Here is a 24,751-nt window from a genome sequence, read left to right on the forward strand (position 1 = left end):
TCTGGGTAAGTGAAAAGACGAAAGGTGAATCGGCGTATTGGGTTTGTGCGGACGGAAGGTAAAAGGCCAGCGGCAAAAAAGAGTTTTACCCGATCGTATGGGGTAAACCAAAAGATGCACAGTGTTGGAATCGACCGATGGAGTCCGTCCAATGGACCAGAGGAATATGCCGTGAAGATGCTGATTTGTCCGTTCTGGTGTTCGGCCGATGGATAGTTGCCGATGAAGTCAAGGAAGGAGGAGAAGATCCGGACTCTACGAGAATCTTGATGATTCGGTTGTAGTATTTAAATTAGTTTATCTTTAGATGGTATTTTCTTTTAAGTCAAGTAATATTCGCCGTAATCGGCTAGGACTTGATAGCGCTAGGCTATAAATATGGGTTGTAAGGGACCGGAAAAAATCGATACACATCCAATACAACAAACTTTACAATTCCTTTGCACTTTTTCGGCGGCTTCAACTTTTCTCTTCTTTTTTCGACGAGTTCTTTCAAGTTGATCAAGGACGCCTCACATTAGAGCGACTTGATTTGCTGGTGAGTTTTCGTTTTACCGAGTATATTTGAGCTTTAGCTACCGGGCGCATCGCTGTGGTTTCGTTCAAATCTATTCAAAAGTTATCGAGTTTATTTAGTTTTTGACTTCCGGGCGCATCGCTGTCGTCTCGTCTAGATTTATTCACTAATTATCGATATCGGCTAGATTTGTAGGTTTTCCTATGCTTTACAGCCATTATCACATCTAAAAACATACTAGATCGGCTTTAGGTTTTGGAGTAACACTTTTGTTATCTCAAGAGCCGGTTTAGATCTGTTTTTAGCTTCACATCATCTGAGTTACACATTCGTAGCTTAGATCTTGTCATACATACACGATCGACTGTTCAAAGCTGGTTTTGTCGTTTAGTGTATCGACTGATCCTGCCGATACGCTCGTTTACTACACGCTTGCATTTAATATCTTTTTGTCGTCTATAGTATCGGCAAGGGGCTTTGGCGTTTATGCCCTCATTTTGATGTCTAATGGTGATTTTACCCCTATTTTTTTAACTTTGTGAATTTGCCCTTACGATCTCAAAATGAAGCAAAGATTTACCCCTATTCCGTGTACCTCTCCTAACGGTGTCAACTTTCATTCAAAAAGACCATCATGTCCATCTGCCCAAATGATTTTGCCTCTATTTTTTGTTGTGGGACATAACTGCTAAACAGCGCACGGCTTGTCTTGGTTGAGTCTCTGGCTGCATGCAGGGCGCCATGCATGTACTGTGTTCGCCGCTGCTGCCGCACCCATGGTCACGCGCGCCGCGGACGCCGGCCGCTGCTACCGCGCCTGTCTCGCCGCGTTCGCCGGCCGCTACTGCGATGCCCGTCTCGCTTGCCCGCGCCGCGTCCGCCGGTCCCTGCTGCTACGCCCACCCCCGTCCGGCTCGCGCGCGCTGCGTCCGCCGGCTGCTGCTGCCGCGCCCTCGTCCGCCCCCGTCCGGCTCGCGCGCGCCGCGTCCCCCGACCGCTGCTGCCGTGGCCGTCCCTCTCGCGCGCGCCGTGTACCTCGGCCGCACATGCATCGCCCGTCCCACTGGCACGCGCCGCGTCCTCCGGCCGCTGCTGCCGTGGCAGTCCCTCTCGCGCGCGTCGTACGCCGGCCATTGCTGCAGCGCCTGTCCCGCTCGCGCGCGCCGCGTCCCCCGACCGCTGCTGCCGTGGCCGTCCCTCTCGCGCGCGCCGCGTACCTCGGCCGCAGATGCATCGCCCGTCCCACTGGCACGCGCCGCGTCCTCCGGCCGCTGCTGCTGCGGCCGTCCCTCTCGCGCACGCCGGCCAATGCTGCAGCGCCTGTCCCGCTCGCGCGCGCCACTTCCGCCAAAAATAGCACTTCCGCCGCCTCGACGCGCGCTGACGCCGAGGCCATACCGCGGCCTCGACCTGTGCCGCCGGGCGCGCCGACTCCGGAGCCCGACCGCCTTGACCCGCGCGGCCGCGCCGCCTTGCTGAAAGAGATGAGAGAGACGAGGGTGGGAAGAAAGAGATAAGAGAGACACGAGGGAGGTGCTGCCGGGTCGGATGAAAGGATAAGGGGCAATCTAGTCTTTTCCCCCTATTTTGCAAGGTTTTCTTATTTATTTTTAGCTGTTTATTTTGACTGCATGTGACGGAGCTACAACCAGGGGCAAACGGAGCCTTCGTTTTGAAAACACAGGGGCAAATTCACAAAGTTTTAAAAGTGGGGGTAAAAATGCAATTGGAGTTGCTAGCAGGGGCAAGAACACCAATCTCCCTATCGGCAAAACTTGCCGATACGCCCATCTGAGAGATATTCGGAATCCCAGCCAATACGCTCTCGAATTTGACTTTGTTTTCTCCTTTGTCAATTTCAGGTCAAACTGACTGGCACGCTTGGTTAACTTTCCGTGACTCGACAAACACTTATCCTCGGATTCTAGTGTGTCGATTTTTGCGTCAACAGTCAGGACTCCGCAGAGATTTTCAGCCGGTGGCTGTAGGCCCTCCTGGGGCCTCCGACTAAAGCCGAAGACCCATGCTAAGACAGGCCAGCCCAAGGCCTGATAAATCTGAGGTCTATTTTCTCAAAGATTCGTCACGAGCCTGATATGATTCCGGCTGGCCTCAACCCCTCAAAAAAAAAAAAGGTCCAGCCGCATCTGCTTATCATCCAAAGTTCAAAATTATTGCTCGGTTCTCATTCATCTCGCAAGTATCTCAAAACAAAAGGATTCGGCAGGAGTGCTGGACGCCCAAGAGTCATCCATGAGCAATTTCAGGAGCTTCAATCGCTCCGAAAACAAGCTTCTGTTATTATGTAGTAGTGTTTATACAGATCATTCATCAAAAAGTGTACAGCGTGAGAATTCATGTGTCCCATATACTCGGCTTATTCAAATTCACTTAAACGGCATCCACTGTTCGATCGCTGACAGTGTCTGCTACAAAGCGATACTGATTTCTCCAAGCACACGGGGTGTATGTGTTTATAACTTCAAAAATTACCATATCTATGGTTCTCTTCTTCAGTTCACTTGTGTTCTGAGTTTCACGACGTTGTCTCATACAACGTAGCGGTATGTGACGTATCTGCCGGCCGTCTCACTGGGCCTGATGATCTTCACCACCTGACCTCGTCTCAGGCCATAGTACCTTGCAATGGGATCCGAAATCTGTATTCTTGGAAGCTGTTTGGTCCAATGCGTTCAGGAAAAGGAGGGGTTACAAACTTGAATGCATGCTAATTGCTAGCAACGTACTGAAATATGCTGAGGATAGGGAAAAAAACAGAGGCTTTCTGTGGTTAATCTGGCAAGCTAGCAACAATACTGAAGTACTACTGAACAATGCAAGAAACCATTACAGTTTTCAGTGGTTAACCCGGCACACTTCCAACAGGATAACTATGGACCAATTCTCTTGGAGCAAACTGCAGAGAATGAGGACACTCTCTGACAGCCTGACCCATCTATATTTGTGACTGATTTAGTGCTTCCTTCTTTTTTTGGAAGAGCTAGCAATTGTTCAGGTGACCTATGTATGTTTGTCTAATTAGAAAATTTCTACTATAAATGATAGCTACAAACTAGAATTGTGGAACAAAAGATGATCAAAGATGGTTGATCGAAAGTGACTACTGACTACTTAAAATGGCTGGGGCTCTAGAAAGTTAAACTTCATGTTAACCTGATCCTTCACCCAATTGGTAAATTAGAGAAGTATAAATGTATGATTGGCTCCACTGCCCCCAAAAGCTAAACTTGTAAGTGTGAATAAGTAGTAATACCTGAGTCTCCTTTAAGGTGTACCGCTCCAATAGTGTCTTCTTCTCCTCATTTGTGAGCACCTGATGCTCAGGAACAAGAACATGCTCCTTGATGTTTATAAGCAACTCGGCCTCCTGTTCATTTCTTCAGTTAGCATAAGAACATGGCACAATAGCACGCTGACCAAGTGATTCCGATGGTCAAAAACTCAAAATGCAGTGGCTTGTTGTTGTTGAAGACTCACCTGGAAAACTTCCAAGTGGATCTTTGGCTCTAATTCTATGAGAAATGACTTGGCAAATGGAGTTAGATTCTGCTGAAGAACCACCACAGCTTTGGAGACGTTCTCATGTGTCATCATTTCAACATACTTCTTGATGTGTTTCATCCCCACCTTGTCATCGTTGGGGAAGAAAACATATATCTGATTGAACACAGAAAAAAGAAATCACGCACCCAATTCAACTTTACGATTAATATGGATAGAATTGATGCTGACAAAATGGCACAATTGCTATCTGAACCCTCTTTTCAATGCAATCTGAACCTATATCGAATTACCAAAGCATTGAAACGCTGACCACATTAAATTGCTGCGGTAGGTTCACACACTTCATCAACAAGCTAGTAGTAGTTGCAGCAGTTGACTGCAGATGCGGTCGTGCGAATTTTGGAATAGGTCACCATGCTGAATTATGGTGTGACCACACAGAATCTAAACGCTAGTCTGGCATGGTTCGATTCGTGAGCTGGGATCAGGCAGACGACAAGCTCGATCGGGTGCTCAGTGATGGGAGACGCCACTTGTGTCTCTCTGTTCTTCACGGGAAGCATTTAGCTTGCCGCAGTATCCACACCATCGATCGCGATTCGGACCTCGATTTGACCGATCGTGCAAGAGCAGAGCTACGGATTCAAGGAGAGACGCACCCATCCAGAGAAAGGGGCATCAAACGCAAAGGGAGCTGGATCGAGCGCCTAGCTATAGGCGTCCGTACTGTCTGATCCGATCAAGAGCGGCTGGAAGCAGGGGAGGCAGTTGACCGGCGCGGCGGGATTGGATCGGGCGCTGACCGGACCTGAGCTGCTGACTGACCTGATCGGAGGGGTCGTTCTTCTTGTACTTGTTGATGAGGAGGTCCTCGCGGTGGAAGGACTCGCCGAACTTGCGGAGGAAGTCGCGGCGGCTGGTGGCGAGCTCGTGCTCACCCACCAGGTACCCGCGGTCGCGCAGCATCTGCATCACCGTCCGCCGGATCCGGTAGAGCCGGCCCATGGTCGCCTCGTCGGTCACCAGCCCCGTCGACATCTCCGCCGCCTCCGCCGGCTCGCTTCCTCTGCTTCGCGTTCTTCCGGGCTCGACGCTCGAGCGAGGCGAGCTGAGCGGAAGGTGACGTCGTCCTAGCTCCGCACCGCACCGCACCAGCGGAGTGGGTATGGGTCGGGTGCGGGTGGGCCCGCTTTCCGGATGCGCGCGAGGAAGCGAACGTGCCGGATCCACGCATGTGTGCGATGCGGGTGACGTGTGGGGCCACAGCTAGGGGTGGTAATGGGCCATGGCCCTAATGGCCTCTTCACAGCCCAATAAAGCCCTTAAAATTTTTAGTTAAAAAATACATATGTTTAGAGCCCGGCCCTTTTAGAGCCCGATCCTTAGATTTTCTAGTTCAAAATGTTGGGCCCTTTACCACCCCTAGCCACAGCACGGCAGCGGCGCGCGGGAAGCAGCTGTGGGCCGGGCCATCGTTTACAGCTGTGCCGCTTTACAAATTACCACTCTGATTTTCACCAGAAAAATAGTGACCAGAGAGATTTGCTCGGTGCCCATGCTCAATCAAAGCTGCAACCTGCAAGTACGAAAACATAGCGCCAATGGGCCTAACTTTTGAGTTCGATTGGACTCGTTTCCTAGAAGCAGCAACTGGGCCTGAGCAAGCCGTGTTCCCATCTGAAACGATCACGATTCACGACTTCCTGTTATGCTCACCAAATACAAAACTGAAACAGAAAAGGTTACGCTCAAATAATCGGACAGACTGCACGAACGAACAATCCTCCAATTTTCGTTGGGAGAAACCGTACCCGTTGTCAAACAAGTTGGAAGGACGTTTTCGGACACCTGCCGAGCTCAATCATGGCGCATACCTAGCCCCAGGGCCCCAGCTGCTCAGCTCTCGTGTCCAGCAAAGCAACGCCGCAGCTTATCCACAGACCTCACACCTAGCCTCTCTGGCCACTAGTTAAAAAAAAAACCTATCTGGCCAAAGATTCTTCAGGACGCCATCCCATTCCTCCCACAGGCCACAGCCACAGCCCACAAGTGCCAGGCATCAGCCCATGAGGCCGACGGTGTGAAGAAGAACAGAACGGTCCCCCTCAAAAAAAAAAAGAACAGAACGGTGCGCTACTCCTGCCAAGATCCAGTGTGGATGAACAGCTCAGAACAGGGGAGCAACAGAGCACTGACGGCCGCGGGCACACGTGCCCCGCACATGAGGCCCCCCGGAAAAGCTGAGGGGGTGGTCGCTCACATGCCGCCGGGGCCCAGGGCGCCTCGCGGCCTCGCCGGAGCCGTAGCGCGGACGCGTCGGGAACTCGCGCACTGAGAGTCACTGATGGCTGGACCTCGCACCAACCGGAACCCACACCACCTACCAATGAGCGTACCCCAGCATCGCACCCCCGCACATGGGCCAGCCGCTGCCCTGGCCCGCCGCAAACGCGCCCTGGCTTTCACCCTCTCACTGACTCGTGGGATCAAGGATTGATAATCCCACCTGTCAGTGGAGGTGGCTGTCAACGAAGATAAACCCAGCTTGCGCCGACAGGCGGGGGCCAGCGAGGCGAAATGTTACCCCTGGGGCAGTTTGGGAACAGGCCAGGCGGGTCGCGGGCCCCGGTGGGGTGGCGATATTTGCAGGGGCAGTTCGGGTAGTTCGCCCGCAGGGGGGGAAATTTGAAAATCACGCAAGGGGGGAGAGATCCGGGCCGTGCGCCGCGAGGAGGGTTCGGAACGGGAGGGCGCCGGGCCGTCGGATGCCGGCCGCAGGCCGCTGCCTCCGCCGCCTACGGCTATTTAACCCCGCACTGCCGACGCCGCACTCGCCCCGCCCCTCCTCTACCTCCCCGATCTATCTCGCTCCCTCGACGCCGGTCTCCTCGCCGTTTGGATCATCTCCTACATCGTAAGGATCTCTGAACTGCCTTCTGATCGAGTTTTTGAATTGCGCTGCGTCACTTCTTATTATGGTTGGCGATTTGGGCCGTCGTTTTTGCGATGGGACCGATAATGCGCATGGATCTGCTGATTTCCACCGAGGCTTGTCCTGTATCTGTGCTTGTTTTGATCTATTTGAACAAAATGATTCGATTAGGTTAGCGCAAGTGCGTAGTTGTGTGGATCTCTGGTGGTTGGATTTGTGGAATTTCCTGGTACTTCTGCGCCTAATCACTCGATCTCGGGAATGTAACTGTTAGATGTAGCGAGCTTAGTGGGTTTATTATGGTAACCTAAGCACATATTTGGGCATTGTACTTTCGGGCTGAAGCTGGATCTGAAAACGACGTCTCCATTTGAGCGGTTTAGCTCGTGAAATTGTAATCACACGGAATCTGAAGTCGTAGATCTGATATAGATGCTGATGATTCTGCGATTGATGTGTGTAAGATGGTTTGCAAGCCCCAGATCTGGACATGCTTGATCTAATCAACTTGAGTAGGGTAGCAACTAGCAAATGTTTTGCTTTGGCACTGTATTTTAAGTTAGTGCGCTTGCTGCAACATCTGAAATTAATTCCTATATGCTTTCCTTGTTTCTAGGGCGAAGATGAGAGAGATCTTGCACATCCAGGGTGGGCAATGTGGCAACCAGATTGGTGCCAAGTTCTGGGAGGTGGTGTGTGATGAGCATGGCATTGACCCTACTGGGCGGTACACTGGCACCTCTGACCTGCAGTTGGAGCGTGTCAATGTCTACTACAATGAGGCGTCCTGTGGCCGCTTTGTGCCCCGTGCTGTTCTCATGGACCTTGAGCCTGGGACAATGGACAGTGTCCGCACTGGACCATATGGGCAGATCTTCCGCCCTGACAACTTTGTGTTTGGGCAATCTGGAGCTGGTAACAACTGGGCTAAGGGCCATTACACTGAAGGTGCTGAGCTCATTGACTCTGTTCTGGATGTTGTGAGGAAGGAAGCTGAGAACTGTGACTGTCTGCAAGGTATTTTCGCTTGTTGACAACAACTGATTGCTGATATAGCTGTTAAGTTCAATTTCCATTGAAGCAATTAGAGTGAGATGCTCATGTGAAAGTATCTCCTGCTTTGAATTTTTTTAGCATGAATGAGTTTTTACTATGATGCAGCACATCGTGTTCAATTCATATGGCTGATGCTATCCAGGGCATGATGATGTCTTGTTATCATGAAGCTGCTTTTGCTCTTGAACTGTAGTCATTAGGGGTGTCAATGGGTAACCCTTAGGTGCACCCCCAACCCACTTTAATTCAAAATCTTGTACAACGTCTCAAAAATGTTCTGGATGCTATCCCATTTTGGAGAAGTAGTACAAAATTTTCAACTAGAGAGAGTTGAAGGTGCATCTAAGGGTCATCAATTTGCACCCCTAGTAGTCATTTGCTCGTCTTAGTTCAAATCATATGTTTCAGCATTGTCCTAAATGACCTTGATACTTATTACTGATTGCTTGATACTTTTGTATTTGAGTATCTATCCTGTGTGATGTTGGCATGTTTTTTTGTCACCTGGCCAGCAATTATTTCATTCTACAATTTATATCAAACAAATAGGATACGTAACACACTATTATAACTGTGATTATACAATCACCTGTCTGTGTCCTGTATCTTGGTTAGCATTTGTTTTTCTATTGCCTAAGCACCTTTCCCATGTTACAACAAACATTAACACCATCTGTTTGTGTTCAGGATTCCAAGTATGCCACTCTCTTGGTGGTGGAACTGGATCTGGTATGGGTACACTGTTGATCTCAAAGATCAGGGAGGAGTACCCTGACCGCATGATGCTGACATTCTCAGTTTTCCCCTCACCAAAAGTATCTGATACTGTGGTTGAGCCATACAATGCCACTCTTTCAGTCCATCAGTTGGTTGAGAATGCCGATGAGTGCATGGTTCTTGACAATGAGGCCCTCTATGACATTTGCTTCAGGACTCTCAAGCTGACCACGCCTAGCTGTAAGCTCCTTCAATCTTTCACAGTTTTATCTTCTTGGTACTGCAGATATATGCATGCTTGTCTTGCCTCTGTATGATAACATATTCTGCATGTTTTTTAATTTTTGCAGTTGGGGATTTGAACCATTTGATCTCTGCCACCATGAGTGGAGTCACCTGCTGCCTTAGGTTCCCTGGTCAGCTTAACTCTGATCTCCGGAAGCTGGCAGTGAACCTGATCCCCTTTCCCCGTCTACACTTTTTCATGGTTGGCTTCGCCCCACTGACATCCCGTGGCTCTCAGCAGTACCGTGCCCTCACTGTCCCCGAGCTCACACAGCAGATGTGGGATTCCAAGAACATGATGTGTGCTGCTGACCCTCGCCACGGGCGTTACCTCACTGCCTCAGCCATGTTCCGTGGGAAGATGAGCACCAAGGAGGTTGATGAGCAGATGATCAATGTCCAGAACAAGAACTCGTCCTACTTCGTGGAGTGGATCCCCAACAACGTGAAGTCCAGCGTGTGTGACATCCCACCTATGGGCCTGTCCATGGCGTCCACCTTCATCGGCAACTCCACCTCCATCCAGGAGATGTTCCGGAGGGTGAGCGAGCAGTTCACGGCCATGTTCAGGAGGAAGGCTTTCTTGCACTGGTACACAGGCGAGGGCATGGACGAGATGGAGTTCACTGAGGCTGAGAGCAACATGAACGACCTCGTGTCAGAGTACCAGCAGTACCAGGATGCGACAGCTGAAGAGGAGGGCGAGTACGACGAGGAGGAGGAGATGCACCCCGACGACCTGTGAGACCTGAGGCCCATGAGGCTTGGTGGTTGCGTTCATTCCGTGTTGTTGCCATGTTATTACTGCTAGCGTACCATCATCCTCCGTCGCAGTTGATGCTTGTATTTTCCTTGTGCTATGGAATCTTGCTTTTGGTACTGTATCACTTATGCTGCTAGTATGCTCTGCGTTTATGAGGTTTCTCGTAAATTTGAGTCTTTTATGTTGATGCATCTAGCAGTGAGGTTTCTGTTCTATGACCTGACTGCATCCTAGAAATACTTGTTCGGTTTGATGGGTTTTGAAGAGTACTGGAGGGAATTAAAAGGTGCTTAAACCCTTTATAGGTAAGGAATGTCATTCCTTTAATTTCCTTCAGGCAGGATTAATCGAACAAGCTTTGCAACGGACAGTTTCATGATAAGTTCTCGTCCCTTTCATCTCGATTCAACGTGTCTCCAATTTCCTTGAGAGGAGATTAACTGATGACAAGGTCAAGCAACGAGTTACTATATGATGAGCCACCCCTGCCCCGTTTCCATGTCGACTCTACGTGTTAGTCTTCCAAACCCCTCGTTTGTAATTTTAATATCATTGACAAAGGTGGGTTGCGTGGTTAGCCCTTACATCCCTAGCATCCACTTTGCCAGTGTAGTGTAGAGTGCTGACCAATTGAACGGGGAAATGGGATGACATGGCTGGGAAATGCAAGACATTCGGCATTTAATACAACAATGCAAAAATAGAGTATCCGAGCAAGCAAATAGAGAGCTCATGTATTCATTGTGCTTCGTTCCTCTAGTTCTGTGTTGTACAATGGCTTGTTTGTGTCAATAAATTCTGAGATAAAATCTGGTACATAAGAATGAATGAAACACTTCACATCCATTAATGTACAGTGCGTCTATATTTTGACTACAAGGTATCATTGCTGCAGGGCTTGTGTTTCAAGCAGAATGTTCGAGGCCAAATTAACGTCATAGTTTGTCAATACAAGTGCCTGAACTGCAGAGTTACGATCGAAGCCAATGGACACGAGAGCGGCAATAGAGGACTCTGCAGGGTCTTGGGTAGCTGTGTGCGCAGCCTGAATGAAACACAGTGATCAGAAGCAGGAGAATCTATTGTGTTCAAACTACATAGTAGAGTCAAACACAACGAATAATGGACACCAACCTATAAAATGAGATCAGCTGGAGGTTAACATCTTTGGCTAAGGTGTTGGAAATATATCCTAGAGACAATTATATTTCCTTGTATTCATGATTAATAAAGTGTTCATTGAATATTCATGGATGACAACTTGTATTGATTAATGCTTATGTGAAGTATTTGTGAAACTCTTTACTTGTATGAATATTCTAAAGTGTTCCTAGTCGGAGTTCATGTGAGGACACACATGAATATTAGACTAGCACATGTATTAGTTGATTGACTACGTTTCACAAGTCATGGACATGGGGATGTCAAACTAATAATGTGGACTCATGTGAGACATGAGATTGAACTGACCCAACACGAGATGATGACTTCTCATTACACAATATGTACGCTGTGTCCTAAGACCTGAGATCGTCGTACGTACTCAAGATGTGAACCGACTTACTTAGGAGCCATCAAACGCTGCACCGTAACAGGGTAGTTATAAAGGTTGCTTTCGGGTCTGTCAAGAAGCATGCTGTGAGACATGGTCGGTCAAGACGGGGTTTGCCCCTCTCTACAAGAGAGATATCTCTGGGCCCCTCGAGTGATTCGGATCAGGAAATGCATGGTCATGCTAGGGTTAAGAGTTAACCAAGGATTCCGAATCACTGGATCAAGAAAGAGTGGTCGGCTTCCAACTAGACCAAATATCGTGAGGCAAAGGGAACAACATGTATATGATATTGTGGCGGCTCGTCTGATATGATCTTTGTGTGCGTATAGGAGTTGACATGTCTTGCTAGAGGCCACTGTCTACTATTGGGCCGAGTAACAGTACTCGGGCCATGTCTATTCGCATGTGAGCCCATAGGGTCACACACTTAAGAGAAAGAAGCCTGATAAGGATGAGATCCGAATTAGACTGGGCTTAGGTGCACTAATGGGCCTTTTAGGCCCAAAAGGGGGCGCCCAAGGTGGGGCCCAAGGCAGCCCACCTAAGGGGCTATATAAACAGAGGAAGGGCTCACCTAAGTTCGTTCTTGCGGATCTAGCAATCCGGAGTGCGAAGCTTCTTCCTGTACGTGTGGACTTCGTGGAGGTGCTGCGCTTGCTGCACAAGGACGAGCCGTTCGTGAGGTGGTTCACGCAACTGCACTGCCGGCTTCCATCTGCACTAATTCCATGATCTATAACTGCAGTAATCCTGGTTTATGCGGTGGAAAATTTTTGTTTTTGCTACCCCATATTCCTACATAAGGTGCTCACATCCTAGATATTTAACTTATTTGTTTTATTATCCATTTCAAAAAAAAGTATAACAAACATAGTCAGGCATACATAATCAAGACAACTCTCAAGTGTTGTAAATCATGTTCCAGAGGACCTCCTGATTGGCTGATTTAGTACCTAAAATCCGCTGATCGCCCAATATATGTCAACATCTATCAAATATAAGGGTTGTAGCAATAATACTTGCCTCAGTTTGATGTACCTGGTGAGAAGAAATGTTTGCATCATTTTCTGTAGTCGGCAACCCTTGATAAGGATTTCTAGAAAACGGCCACGATACACGCGTGAAGAGTGATGCTACAAACTCTGGGAACTATTAAAGATAATGAAATCGTGTTAGCTGTAAAGAGTGTACTACTCATCACATTTCAGGAAGGATCTTGAAAGCATTACCTTCAACCTGCGGATGCCAAATGTATTCAGGCGATACAAAAGGCCAGCTAGTATGCCAGAAACTCCAGGTACAACAGAACGTCTTCCAGATGAGCAAAGAAGCTGTTGATAGAGACGAAATATGTAAAAGATGTGATATAGAGGAAGACTTGAAACAAGTGAAGCCAAAGGTATTTTAGAACTGAACCTGGAGTCCAGCCAAATATACAAATGACTTATCACTTAAGCTCAGTCCAAATATGCGGAACCTCATTGAGACCGGAATGTCAAAGAAGAATGGCACATAAGATGCAAAAATGAGGCCATAGGGTCCTGACGTCAGAGGATTTATAGAAGGATCTGCAATTCTGACACTAACTTGTCACATAAAAACTATATAGAATATAGTACAAAAAAACTGAAGTTTGTATTGTAAAACAAGAAAAAGGAATGATGACAAGCACAAGTAAAAAATAATAAGGATAGTTAGTATTGTTCATTCTCTTAGCTACTACTTGTTCTCTAAGTTTACAATAGAATAGGCACAATGCATTTTCTTTTTTAATGGACAGTTTAGTTTCCCCAGTTAGAATATGCAAAAGCAATTTAAATGGTGCGGGACTAACAACTCTATAACAAATGTGCCTTCCATTTTGCCCCTAGACAAGTCTTGAACTCTTGACAACTAGATATGGATTTCTAGAATGATGGCTATGGACATGGTAAGTTGAAATAAAGTAGGTGAAATGTGACAACAGTTGAACCAGGATTTAACAGAGGCACATAATACAAAGAACCGACAAAAGGCATACCTTTCAGGTAACCTAAAGCAAGGATCTGAAGCAGGACAGAGACCATGGTTGAGAATATGATGAAGACCTATATGTTCACTACATCAGCATAAGTAAATGATGATCGACAGACTGCATGTCAAATGCCTTGAGCACAAAATTACTTACAGCATACTTGTTAGAACCTATTTGCCTTTCGAACACCCGGAAGTAGTACAGCAGCGCGGCTCCAAATATCAGCTCAGGGGTCGACGAGAAAGCAAACAACGAGGTGATAAGCCTCCATATACTCAAACTTTGGTAAACATTCTGCATTTGATAGTGATGATGGGCCAATTAGCTGCAATATTATGGCACTGCAGTCCCTGTACTCATCTAGGCTCTAGCCGATTGCAGATGAAACAAGGACAAGTGCATGGACAATTCTGCTAGACACGCATTTTCAGAAACAAAAGAGCTAAACACACATATACAACGAACCAGGAATTTCCCTGCAAACCCAACTCGTTAATTCGAAAAAAAAAATCAAGCAGGTGCTGCCCTCGGTGAAAATGTTCGCCGGACCACCTAGGATCTTACTATTTAATACAAAAGCGTAAGGGCGACTTGCCTGGTAGGAAAGGCCGAGGTCGAAGAAGCGGCCGCGGAAGCCGAAGGGGACGGAGAAGAGCGCGGAGGCGACGACCACGGCCCTCGATGCCGGCGCATTGTCTGCGGAGAACCAGATCGGATCGTGGTAAGATCGAAGCCGTAGCACGGCAGCCGCTTCGAATCGAAAAGGAGGGGGGAAATATGAGAACGAGGGAGCTTGAGGGCGTACGGAATCCAGGGAGCCCGCCGTTCATCGCCGGTAACCGCCGTGGCGGAGGCCGGAGCCCCGGAGGCGGCGAGCGGCTCCGTGCCTGACCTGGCCCGGTCTGGTTGGAGGACGCGTGCGAGCCGCGGCCTGCCAGCTGCCAGGGAGCAGCAAGCCAGCAACTTCTGGAAGCGCTGGAGAGTGGAGAGACGAGTCAGTCCACTGGAGCCCGCACACACAGGATGCAAGTTTTGCTGGGCCAACGTTTCAAAAAAAAAAAGTTTAGTTGGGCCCACGAGCGGGGCCATTATTGATACGGGCTCTGGAGCATGGGCCAACCCAGTCGACCTAACACGAAGGGGTTATTGGGCTACGCGCGCAAAAGTTGATGTGTGTGCTTTCAAAAAGCTGGTGTAAACATTTGAACCTTTTTCCCAGCACATCTGAATGATTTTTTTAACACGCTTATCGTATGTGATGGTTGTTAATTTTTACCTATTTGCTCACATATGTATTTTTTTAGTACATGTACCTTACTTTCCGCTTTTTTTATGGCTGAAAGGCCACTGTGTACTGGCAACATGGATTGGAAAAGCACAGCAAGATAATAAACACTAATAAAATATCTAAAGAGTGGTTCCACCAACCGATCTTATCATCTGCCGAATTGTGCTACGCTAAACTGAGAGCTTTTAGCAATGTCGCGATTCCGTGCCCACCGCCCTTGCCAAAGTCGCCATCTCCGATCGACACGTCACGAGGACCCGAAAAAGTGGCGATGCCCTGCGTCGCCATTGTGATCTGCGTAATAATCAAGGGTTTCGACCGCTGTGGCCCACTTGGCTGGTGCAAGAGATGTGGAAGGTTAGTTCCAAACACAGATCGACAGGGATTCGGCAGCCCCATCAATTAGCCCGCCACTTTCGGCGGCGCCATTTTCCTCTCCCAATTCTCAAACCTGTTCAACTTTCACTTGGCAGTAATCTGCCTGCTCGTTGAACATCCCGTCGTCAAGGCCGAGTTAGGCACGGCGCTGCTGGCGGATTCATCCGCAAAGACTTAAAGACTAAGCTAATCTCCTCACTTGCAGAGCATGTTAGGCACCTGACCAGATCGAGTCGTGCAGGGCTTTCAGAACGCACACGCTACCAGCGCAGGTGACACCGCCGCGGACACTCCATTGAGTTCCGTGGCTGCCGTGAAGGAAAAACTGGCAGCAGCAGACAGAGACTTCAAATTGGCCGGATCCTCCCTTATTTTTATCAATGAAATGATGAATGACACCATCGCATACCCACTCATTCAAAAAAAAAAAGGCCGAATCGCGATCCTTCCCATAGCATTTCTGAAGAATTACTTTGCATATGAAACCAGGATACAGCGACAGCACAAAGGCAAGTCGAAAACTGGGTAAATCTGTACACGGTTCGTGGCCTATTCTTCTTCTAACAATCTTGATCGGATTGAATGCCCTGCGCCATAAATCTCTAGGGAAAAAGAGATCCTTCAGACCCGAGAAAAAGGTTCAGACTTCAGAGTTATTTCAGACGAATGCTGAAAGCTCTCCATAACTGTACATGGGGGAATTTTGGGACGCGGGCGCGCAGGCCCGTTGCAAATGCGATCTCCATCAGTTGAGGACGTCCACGGGCCAGAATCGGCGCCACGTCGAGATCTCGTCCTTGGTCTGCAGCTTCCTGATGCCCCCGTAGAAGCCGCCGGTCTCGTCCCCCGTCTCCCTGTGATCCTTCCTGCTCACGGTGGTCTGCCTCCACCGCGACCCGGGGGCGTAGTGCTGGAACTCCAGGACGATCGTATCTGCAACAAACAGATGGTGAGCAGAATTGCAGATGCTGAAAAAAAAAATACTGCTACTACTACTAGTGCTCGGCTGAGCAGACTGATTCGCTGCTTGGAAAATTCAGAGACTTGTGCTATGTTCAGATGCTCTATGTTTATCTGTACTACTACACGAGATACAACGGAAAGAGAGAAATTGCCATACATAGATACTGGGAAGAAGATGATAGAATATGAACAAAGTATGGCTCAGGTTCTGAATGGAATGGCACAAGATCCACGTGAGAAGAATGAAGAATAGGTTATGGCAAGTTGTTCTTTTTCGGGGACAAAACAACGAATATTGATCCACGAAAAGAGGAAAGGTGCCAAGAATCTTATGTTCCTCCCCAATATGTTCCCGAATATTTTTTTTCCTTTCTCCATCTATGAGGGCATCCTGTCAGTCAGGAGCAGTCGACTACTATACAGTAGGCAAATAGACGCCCTCCTCTGTACGGTAATGTTTTATGTTTATCCTGTCCGCACGTGTTACTGCCGACAATATCCAGAGGGGGGTTGGGGGGGGGGGGGGGGGGGGAATCTTTACCGTCCTCGTGGCAGCGACACAGATGCTCGTTCGGGTTGCACGGTGCCTGGTGACCCACGACGCCATACCACCAGCCTGTAGCAACGCATCGCAAAAGGCATCGGATCAGATCAGCCATTGGAAGTACTTGAACCAGTAGAGCGAGTAGAACCGTGGTGCCGTCCGTGGGCATCTCTCGCCGTCGCCGGCCGAGTATGCAGGCGGTCCGGGACTCCGGGCACAGGCACCGTCGTACCGTATGGGAAGTCCTTGTTCTTGCGCCACTGGATCTCGAAGTGGTCGCCGGGGCGCAGCGCCTCCAGGCAGTCCGACGCGTGCAGCTCGTGCGCCGGCGTGCCCACCGGCGGCGCGCGGATCCTGCCCCACTGCACGCCGGCCTCCTCCTTGGCCGGCTTCCGGCCGTGCGGCGGGTACCTGTCAAACGATCGCCCATTACCACCCATAAAAACCACTCGCGATCACAGCGAATTGCAGCCCAAAAGATCTCGGTCTCTCCATGCTTTGCATAAACATTTCTCTGTCACCGGTTTAAATGCACATGCTGGCATGCTAATCTGAATGAGTGATTCACTGATGCGAACTCGACGGCTACATACAGAGATCTAATTGGCTTCCACATCGCGGTCAATTCAGTCGGCCTCGGATGAGGATCACAACAGCAAACTGCTACCGGCGACAGGAGGTGGAGCTGGATCGGTTGGTTACCTCGCCGTGAAGGTGTCAGTTCGCCGGTCGTAGCGGAGGTGCGCGTCGTAGCACGAGAGCACGAAGCCGACGTGCCCGTCCTGCAAAAGAGAAAGCGCATTCTCCCAGCGTTAGTTAAACAAATCGTGCGCTTAACCTAAGGTGAACTGCAATCAGCGGCGATCAAAGCATGGAGTGGTGGGTGGGTTGGTAGTACGCACCTCGCGGTTGTACACCTGCGCGGGGAACCAGAACTCGCCGCACTCGAGCGCGCGGTACCACGCGGCCACCGTGTCCGTCGGTGCCGCGGCGGGCGAGGGCGCGGGCGCTGGCTCAGAGGCAACGGCGGCCGGTGCCGTGGGGGCGTCCCCCTTGAGCCAGCGGCAGGCGATCCAGGAGAAGGGCCACGCGCAGGCCAGCGAGTCCACCCAGGTCCTGCGTCGGGGCGGCCGCGGCGCGCTCGCGCGGGCGACCCTGGCGCCGAGCTCCGCCTCCCACTCCTTCCGCGCGGTGGCGCCCAGCACGCGCCCCCACTTGGCGCGGAGGTGGCGCTCCCACAGCGCGTCGGCGGAGCACCGGTCCCGGAGCGCGGCGCACACGCACGCCATCGCGGCGAGCGAGGCCGGCGAGAGCTCCTCCAGCACGCGGTCTAGCGCGAGCTCCGCGAGGTCGAGCAGCGGGAGCCCCGCCGCGGCGGGCGTTGCCTCCTCGCCCGGCGCCGCCAATGCGGCCGGCCTCGGCCTGGGCGGAGCGGGCATCGCCCTCGCGCCGCGCTCCGGCTCCCGCCCCCGGCCCCGCAGCCTCCTCCCCGCGGCGGTGGCGTGGCGCAGCAGCTCCGTGGCGAGCAGCAGCGCGAGGAGGCCGAGCTCCCGCGCGAGCTTGCAGCCGGACTTGGTGGCGGGCGCGACGAGGAGCAGCGTGAAGGCCGGGAGCGTGGATATAAGCAGCAGCGGAAGCATCTCAGGAATTAAAAAAAATGGCTAGCGCCCCGCCCGCCCGTACCAATCAGCAAAGGCGGCTGGCTGGCTGGCGGCGGTGGTGGTGGTGCGACGACAGCGCCACCCAAACGAAGAAATGCCCCAATGCGCACGACGCGGACGCGGGCAGCGTGGGAGGACGATGCCGGCCGGAGAGGATAGGCGCGCGCTGCGCCGGGCCGCCCGGCTCCGGAAAGCGGGGGCAGCGGCGCGGGCGGCAGACTCGCGAGCGGAATGATTCCTGCCCTGCCTCCCCGCTCCGCGCTACTCGCCGTGCCGCGCTGCTAGATGCTGCCGCGACCTTGCTCCCCCCTCTGCTTTTGAGGAGCCCCACCCAAAAGGCGCGCACAGAGGGCGGGGCAGCACTACGGGCTGGCACCTCGGCTCGTCCTGCTCGGCTGCTCCTGTGATCCTCCGGACCTGGACGCCGGGACGCGCGTGCGTCACTGCTCAGTGCTCACAGCCACCGGACTGGAGGGAGCAGCTCCAGCGCGTCTGCTGCCTTTGCCCACGCACACATGCCGGCGGCATGTCCGATCACCATCCTGCCGCCTCTTTGTTTACTCCCCCGATTCGGTTGGTGCGGTGTGGATTTGCGTTTGGTGGATGGCGAGCGGGGTGGTGGCTGGTGGTGGTGGGTTAACGGAACAGACCACCAACGCCAACGGTGCACCAGCGGATGCGCAGAGACCAGGGACAGGGCTGGCTGAGGTAAGATGGGTCGCAGGGAGGAAGAAGGCCCGAGCCTCGTCCTGGCGTTTTGTACGGCATTTGTAGGGTGGGCGGAAGAGTGAGGTGAGGTGAGGTGGTTGGTGGGTGAACGGAGGCAACCACTCGCCGCTAATCCCCAACACCGCCTTCCTACCAAATTACGCGCCAAACTTTTTTTTCTTTTTCTCTTGCTATATCTTAAATCTCTCTCGCAAGTAAGCCAAAAGCATTCGTCCCATTTCTGCTTTCGCCGAGGCGTTGTTTGTCCTAAACCTTCCGTGCTTAGAATAACCTTCCGCGCTCGTCTCAGACAAGACACTTAGACACGGGAGGTGATTGGTGGGGGTGGTTAAGCAGCCAGAATGCTGGGTCGCGTCCAAAGGCTGCCGTGGAGAAAACAAGAGGGGAGGTGGGAGTTCTTCCTTGGTTGCTCAGACCGACAGATATGGCCTAAGATGCACGGATACGGGTACGTGTATCGGATACGATACGTATCGGATACACGGATACGCTATTTCAAGAAAAACACCAATACGCGGATACGGATACAAATTTTTTAATAGAAATAAAAACATACAGCAACTTGCAGTCTTATAAATAATTTTAAAACTTAGTTCCAAACAAGCAAACATAATAGTCTCATAAGTCATAAATAACTGAAATCATAGTTCCAAACAAGCAAACACAATAGTAGTAAATAACATAACAGCAAATTGCATCCTCTAGACTATTGCTGAAATTGGAATCCATGGTATTATATGCCATAGAAGGCTCTGTGCCCCCAATCTATATTTGAAAACATCACACTACTACCTCGGATAAGGATGGTATATATTGGCCGGCGGGGGCATCCCTGCAGCAGCACACATCAAGGATGGTACTAATCAATTGTCACAACTAGTACTAGCTGCAAAGCTAACAGCACATGAACAAATTTCTATTGCCATGTCTCACGGATCAAGCACACTACTAATCAATTGTTACAACTAGTACTAACTAATTACTATTAGATCGAGAACTAACATATCAAGAATTAACAAATCTAGCCCTAACAGATCAAGTCCTAATAGATCAAGAACAGACCAAGAATGCATAGATCGAGCACTTACAAATCACCGTTCCTCAGGGAGCCACCAGCCACGTTCACCTCCGGGTCAGGCTCCGCCGCTAGGTCCTCGGGAAGAGGCGCCACCTGTCCCGTGCGGAGGAGGAAGCTCCGGCCCGCCGCTGCCCGCTGCAACCTGCAGGAGGCTGTGCCTTGGGGGCTCCTTCCGTCGTTGGAGTGGAGGCGCCGCCGCCGCTGCCTGTAGGCCTCGGCACCTTGCTATCGCCATCACTGCGCGGGTGCTTGGCGGGAGGGGCTGTGGCGGCCACCTATGCGGGCGGTGGTGGGAGGGACGGCAGAGGCTGAGGAGAGGCCGTGCGGGAGCAGGACAGGCGGCCGGCGCGTCGGCGGCGTCGCGCGGGGTCGCCGGCGTCCGCGGCGTCGGGCGGCGTCGCAGGTGGCGCTGGCGGATGCGGGAGCAGGGCACCCCCCCTGGCGGCTGGCGGCTGCTGCTCGTGGAGTCGTGGGATACTGGGAGAGTGGGAGGGTTAGGGTTATATGTGTTTGTGGGCTGAATGGGCCAGAAATTATGTTGGGCCGTATTCAAAGCGGCCCATACGTATCGATACGCGTATTCTATGCACAGAAGTATCCGAAAATAATAAAAATCGCCGGATACGTATCCGAGACGTATCCCAGCCGTATCCGTATCCGATACGTATCGGATACGGGATACACTAGGTGAGCGGAGTATCGGCGCATCATAGGATATGGCGAGGCCCTCACTTCGGCGACAACCAGAGTGCTGAGGGGAGGAGGTCAGGCGCGCTGCCGGGCTCAGCAGAGCTGGCGGCCAGCCAGCGGCGACCGGCGGGGCGTGCCGCGCCTGCGCGGCGGTCGGAGAGGCCCGCGCACACGCCCGCGGCAGCGGCCTGCGGCGGTGGCGGCAGCACCCGTGCGCATGCCCGCGGCCTGTAGCGGCTCTGCTCCACGGCTCTGCTCCACTTTTTAGTGGCGGCGCCGGCTCACTGCTGTAGAATCACTTGCACTGGTATGACGAATTATCGCTAGCTGATGCTGAGATAGAATTGGCTCACTAAAAATATATGTATATATAAATCATTTACTATTGCCTAAATCATGGGTGAATGGTGGAGCAGAGCTACACAGACCACACAGACCGCGGGCGCCATGGAGGCAATGGCGTCGGTGGTGACGCAGCTCCTTGCCCGCGTCTCCGAGCTCCCGCCTCCTCCGCGTGAGCCGATCGTCCACCCGAGTCTATCTGACCCTGTAAACTCCGTAAACGCAAAAAAAACATCACATCAAATATTTCGATACATGTATGGAGTATTAAATAAAGTATATTTACGAAACTTTTTGTATGAATGGGCTGTAAATCGCGAGACGGATCTAATGAGCCTACTTAATTCATAATTTACAACAGTGATGCTATAGTAACCATTCGTTAATTATTGATTAATCATATATTAATTAGCATCATTAGATTCGTCTCGCGATTTACAACCCATCTATGCAAAAAAAATTGTAAATACACTTCATTTAGTATTTTAAATTAGTAAGATTCTTTTGGAAAAAAAATTGCAACGGAACTAAACCGGCCTTTGTCCGCTGATTGACTCTGATACTTTGGCTACAAAGGTGGGATGGGAAGCGGCGGCGGAGGAGCACCGCAGACAGTGGCGAAGCTAGAGTAAATTAGAGGGGGTGCGCTTACCTCGTGAATGCATAAGGTTGAATTATGGAGGTGCAAATATGGTGAAAATTTTAACGTGATCACTGTTTTTTCAATTTTAGGGGGTGCATTAGCACCCCCTAATTACAATGTGGCTTCGCCCCTGACCGCAGGGAGGCTCGGGAGCTGCACGCGGAGGTGGCAGCGCGGGACGACGCGCTGCGGAAGCTCGAGGCACGGGCATGCGCGCGGGCCCCTCCGGCCGCCGTTGGCCGGACGCCGGCCCTCCTGAGCACGGGCCGTTTTCATGAAGAAAGAGAGTAAGCGACAGAGGAAAGGAAAAGAAAAAAAAGAGGGCGGGCTCACATATCAGGGCTACCTAACGGGGGAGTTGGACGGAACTGCAACGGAATGGAAGTTTGCACGATGGTACACATGTGCGTCTCGATTTTTTAGTGGTACATAGATAACCACCAATTTTTATAATAATATACAGATAAATGACTCACTAATAAGTGCTTTAGCCATTCCCAACTAGAGTAGACCCCTTGCAATTTGCAAAGCCCATCTTCCAGCCTCCGTGTCGCTTGCTCTGGCCACCACACACGCGGTGGTACCGTATGTGCAGCGATTCTCCGCCCCGATTCCTTCAGAAAACATTATCGCGTGGAAGAAACGGGCAGTACTCTTAAGGGCTAAGGTGACAGAGCTGCACGGCACGTTTTCCTCGGTGAAAAAGTTGGGAGTGGGACGACGAACGCGAGCACCACCGCACTACCACTACGAGTCTACCACTCGGACTTTCGTACGACTTTCTCGAGCAGCCGGCTAATGAACGGGAGTCTCGCCTGCCGACCGGTGTCCTCAATTTGACCAGGGACGTCTCAAGTCTGACACGCAAACAGAAAGCATCAAAGCAAGACACACATCGCTAACTCAGGTGTGTCGTGTCGACTGTCAATGCCAACGTGCAACCATCTCTCTTTAAGTTTTTTATAATGCCTCCGTGAATTGCAGCTCCAGCAGGTTGCCATTACTCGGTAGCGGCTGTGGCCGGGCGCCTGCAGCCTGCTCCGCCAGTTTCAACATCCGCCGAGAGTTGGCTCTCGTTGAAGCAATGGAGCTGACTGTTGTTCAGCGATGTGATCGTGACGCTAGTCCACTCTAATCCTGCTCCAGTCCTTCGTGACAGAGAAAAGGTGAAGGAAAATGGCTACCGCTGCTTCCATGGGCATCAGGGGCGGCCCGCCGCCGGCGGCTTCCAGGGTCGTGTCGCCCCCGAAGAGAGCGTGGCTTGAACGAAACCTCGGGCTCGACGACGTGTCGTGCTCGAACTCCGAGGGCTGGACGAATGAAGCTGCGACGGGGCCAGACAAGATTAAAAAAAAAGGGTAAGCGTTCTTTTTCATCTCTGCGCACAAATTTTCAAAAGGAAACTATTTACTTCTTTTAAGTAGACAAAATTTAAATAACCTCTTAAACTATAATTTAGTTCAATTTACCCCTAAATTATGTAATTTAGTCCATTTTACCCCATATATAATTTGTCCTTTTTGTTTCTCCATACACAAGTTGAATTTTAATATCAAATTTTGCAGGGTAGTAGTAGACATCACAATGCATATTTAAAATTTTGTTATAATTTATTATCATTATTTTCATATAATTTTGTACTACAATTTAATTTATTATTAAATATCCTAACCTATTAAAATAGTTATAAAAAATTATGATGTATTTTTCTAAGATGTGTTATGATGTGTACTATCATTTGTAAAATTTAATCTTAAAACTCCATCCAAGCATGGAGAAATAAAAAAGATAAATTATATTAAAGGGTAATTTAAACCAAAAGGTATAGTTTGGGGTGTAAATGAACCAAACGATAGTTTAGGGGATTAGCGAAACTTTAGCTATAATTTAGAGGAGTAATTTAGACTTTTCCTTTTTAAAATTTCCCCTTTGGTAAACAAAGCTATAGAAGAGGGAAAGTTTCTCGGGGCGGTAGACGGCGCCACGAGTGTTACGAACGCAGTAGGTCAGCTGCATGCGTGCTGCTAGCTTCTTCAACTCGAGCAGGAGGCGCGCGCGCGGGCAGCTGCGTGCTTCGGGTGCGTCGACCGTGTCCGGGCGCTGGTCGCGCACGGCCAACTGCATGGCGTCAAACCCCATGAGATCGCCGCCGGCCATGCCGGTAATCGGAATCAACACCGGACCACGCGCCACAGCCCCGGCACAGTACCCCGCCACTACTACACGACCACTTAAACTACGTCCGTGTTCAGTTCCAAAATTCTAAATTCTAAATTTTTTTTCGGCATCTGCATGGAGACTTAAATCTAGACGAAATAAAAAACGCATTGCGACTGCTGTCTGTAAATGGCGAGACGAATTTAATGAACATAATTAGGCTGTAACCAGACGTTAAATTGCTACAGTAATGCTACAGTAAACAACCTCTAATGACGAATTAATTATGCTCGCTAGATTCGTCTCGCGATTTACAGACGAGTTCTGTAATTATTTTTATGATTACACTATGTTTAGTATTTTAATTGTAGAAAGATGACTTTTCAAAATTTTTACGCCTACTTCCTGAGTACACTGTACACATACCACCCTCGCGTGGCGTGGGCTAGACTCTAGAGCATGGCTCGAGCGTCATGTCAATTGTTCAATGATGTGCAGACTTGAAGCATGGACCAGGCAGAGGCAGGAATAGTACACTTCACAGTTCACCGAGGCATCAAGCCCGGGGCGGCGTCAACTCGACGGGCCTGTCACCGATTATTCCCCTCCCGCATCGCCGCCGGTGCGCGTCTTTCACTGCTCGCTATCGTGCCACCGCCTCCGATCCAGCTCGGGCAGCCGGCCCCCCACCGTTCCAGCGAGGAGACTTTCCGGCTGGACTGCTTCTTCACTTGAAGGATCATCGATTCATCGAACGCCTGCGTCCTTCTAGCGAAGGCGACGGGCACGTTCGTTGTATGGTGTCTGATGGGTGGATGCCTCGACTTCCGCCGGCCCAGGTTCGCCGGGAGGCGCTGTCCTTTCCGTGTATTGCGCATTTGCGCTGGCGCTGGCCCATCGGCGAGCTGTGGCTG

General features: G+C 50.6%; 4 protein-coding genes across 9 annotated transcripts; 1 reads left to right on the top strand and 3 right to left on the bottom strand.

Annotated features, from left to right (window-relative positions):
• Positions 1-2,771: 2,771 nt before the first annotated feature.
• Positions 2,772-5,233, bottom strand: LOC120674180 (DNA-directed RNA polymerases II and IV subunit 5A-like). The gene is made up of 4 exons (XM_039955319.1): positions 4,868-5,233; positions 4,016-4,195; positions 3,792-3,905; positions 2,772-3,192 (listed from the first exon to the last, which is right to left on the bottom strand). The coding sequence occupies exons 1-4, from the start codon at positions 5,078-5,080 to the stop codon at positions 3,067-3,069; spliced, it is 633 nt and encodes a 210-aa protein (XP_039811253.1). The 5' UTR covers positions 5,081-5,233; the 3' UTR covers positions 2,772-3,066.
• A 1,514-nt stretch (positions 5,234-6,747) lies between these two features.
• On the top strand, positions 6,748-10,032 carry LOC120672615 (tubulin beta-4 chain-like). The gene is made up of 4 exons (XM_039953113.1): positions 6,748-6,956; positions 7,591-7,991; positions 8,718-8,987; positions 9,098-10,032. Exons 1-4 carry the CDS (start codon positions 6,808-6,810, stop codon positions 9,775-9,777), a joined length of 1,500 nt encoding a protein of 499 aa, XP_039809047.1. The 5' UTR covers positions 6,748-6,807; the 3' UTR covers positions 9,778-10,032.
• Positions 10,033-10,501: 469 nt separating this feature from the next.
• On the bottom strand, positions 10,502-14,336 carry LOC120672618 (rhomboid-like protein 20). 5 transcript variants are annotated; one of them, XR_005674216.1, is made up of 8 exons: positions 14,170-14,336; positions 13,960-14,060; positions 13,518-13,658; positions 13,371-13,437; positions 12,767-12,918; positions 12,580-12,681; positions 12,150-12,499; positions 10,502-10,966 (listed from the first exon to the last, which is right to left on the bottom strand). XR_005674216.1 is itself a non-coding variant. In XM_039953119.1 (8 exons), exons 1-8 carry the CDS (start codon positions 14,192-14,194, stop codon positions 10,679-10,681), a joined length of 765 nt encoding a protein of 254 aa, XP_039809053.1. In that variant the 5' UTR covers positions 14,195-14,336; the 3' UTR covers positions 10,502-10,678. The 5 variants fall into 5 exon arrangements, 3 of the variants coding, with proteins under 3 accessions (XP_039809053.1, XP_039809052.1, XP_039809050.1); XR_005674217.1 differs by having other exon boundaries at positions 10,502-10,840; positions 11,925-12,499; XM_039953119.1 differs by having other exon boundaries at positions 10,502-10,840; positions 12,374-12,388.
• Positions 14,337-15,453: 1,117 nt separating this feature from the next.
• On the bottom strand, positions 15,454-20,314 carry LOC120672617 (F-box protein At2g26850-like). 2 transcript variants are annotated; one of them, XM_039953115.1, is made up of 6 exons: positions 20,016-20,314; positions 17,440-19,759; positions 17,240-17,319; positions 16,770-16,948; positions 16,535-16,609; positions 15,454-15,963 (listed from the first exon to the last, which is right to left on the bottom strand). In XM_039953115.1, exons 2-6 carry the CDS (start codon positions 18,175-18,177, stop codon positions 15,776-15,778), a joined length of 1,260 nt encoding a protein of 419 aa, XP_039809049.1. In that variant the 5' UTR covers positions 18,178-19,759; positions 20,016-20,314; the 3' UTR covers positions 15,454-15,775. The 2 variants fall into 2 exon arrangements, with proteins under 2 accessions (XP_039809049.1, XP_039809048.1); XM_039953114.1 differs by having other exon boundaries at positions 17,440-20,314.
• Positions 20,315-24,751: the final 4,437 nt, after the last annotated feature.

Source organism: Panicum virgatum, chromosome 5N, assembly GCF_016808335.1.
Source record: "Panicum virgatum strain AP13 chromosome 5N, P.virgatum_v5, whole genome shotgun sequence".
Taxonomy (NCBI): Eukaryota; Viridiplantae; Streptophyta; class Magnoliopsida; order Poales; family Poaceae; genus Panicum; species Panicum virgatum.

Bases quoted from the DNA above. Each gene is read 5' to 3' on its own strand.
- LOC120674180 (XM_039955319.1), bottom strand. From the start codon at position 5,080: ATGTCGACGGGGCTGGTGACCGACGAGGCGACCATGGGCCGGCTCTAC. The intron at 4,196-4,867 runs GTCAGTCAGCAG...GTGTTCAATCAG, and splicing joins AGAACGACCCCTCCGATCAG to ATATATGTTTTCTTCCCCAA. The intron at 3,906-4,015 runs GTGAGTCTTCAA...AGAAATGAACAG, and splicing joins TCCACTTGGAAGTTTTCCAG to GAGGCCGAGTTGCTTATAAA.
- LOC120672615 (XM_039953113.1), top strand. From the start codon at position 6,808: ATGCCGGCCGCAGGCCGCTGCCTCCGCCGCCTACGGCTATTTAACCCC. The intron at 6,957-7,590 runs GTAAGGATCTCT...CCTTGTTTCTAG, and splicing joins TTTGGATCATCTCCTACATC to GGCGAAGATGAGAGAGATCT. The intron at 7,992-8,717 runs GTATTTTCGCTT...GTTTGTGTTCAG, and splicing joins GAACTGTGACTGTCTGCAAG to GATTCCAAGTATGCCACTCT.
- LOC120672618 (XM_039953116.1), bottom strand. From the start codon at position 14,194: ATGAACGGCGGGCTCCCTGGATTCC. The intron at 14,061-14,169 runs GTACGCCCTCAA...GGTTCTCCGCAG, and splicing joins CGGCGGGCTCCCTGGATTCC to ACAATGCGCCGGCATCGAGG. The intron at 13,438-13,517 runs GTAAGTAATTTT...GTGAACATATAG, and splicing joins TAGGTTCTAACAAGTATGCT to GTCTTCATCATATTCTCAAC.
- LOC120672617 (XM_039953115.1), bottom strand. From the start codon at position 18,177: ATGCTTCCGCTGCTGCTTATATCCACGCTCCCGGCCTTCACGCTGCTC. The intron at 17,320-17,439 runs GTGCGTACTACC...TCTCTTTTGCAG, and splicing joins CGCAGGTGTACAACCGCGAG to GACGGGCACGTCGGCTTCGT. The intron at 16,949-17,239 runs GTAACCAACCGA...ATCGTTTGACAG, and splicing joins ACTGACACCTTCACGGCGAG to GTACCCGCCGCACGGCCGGA.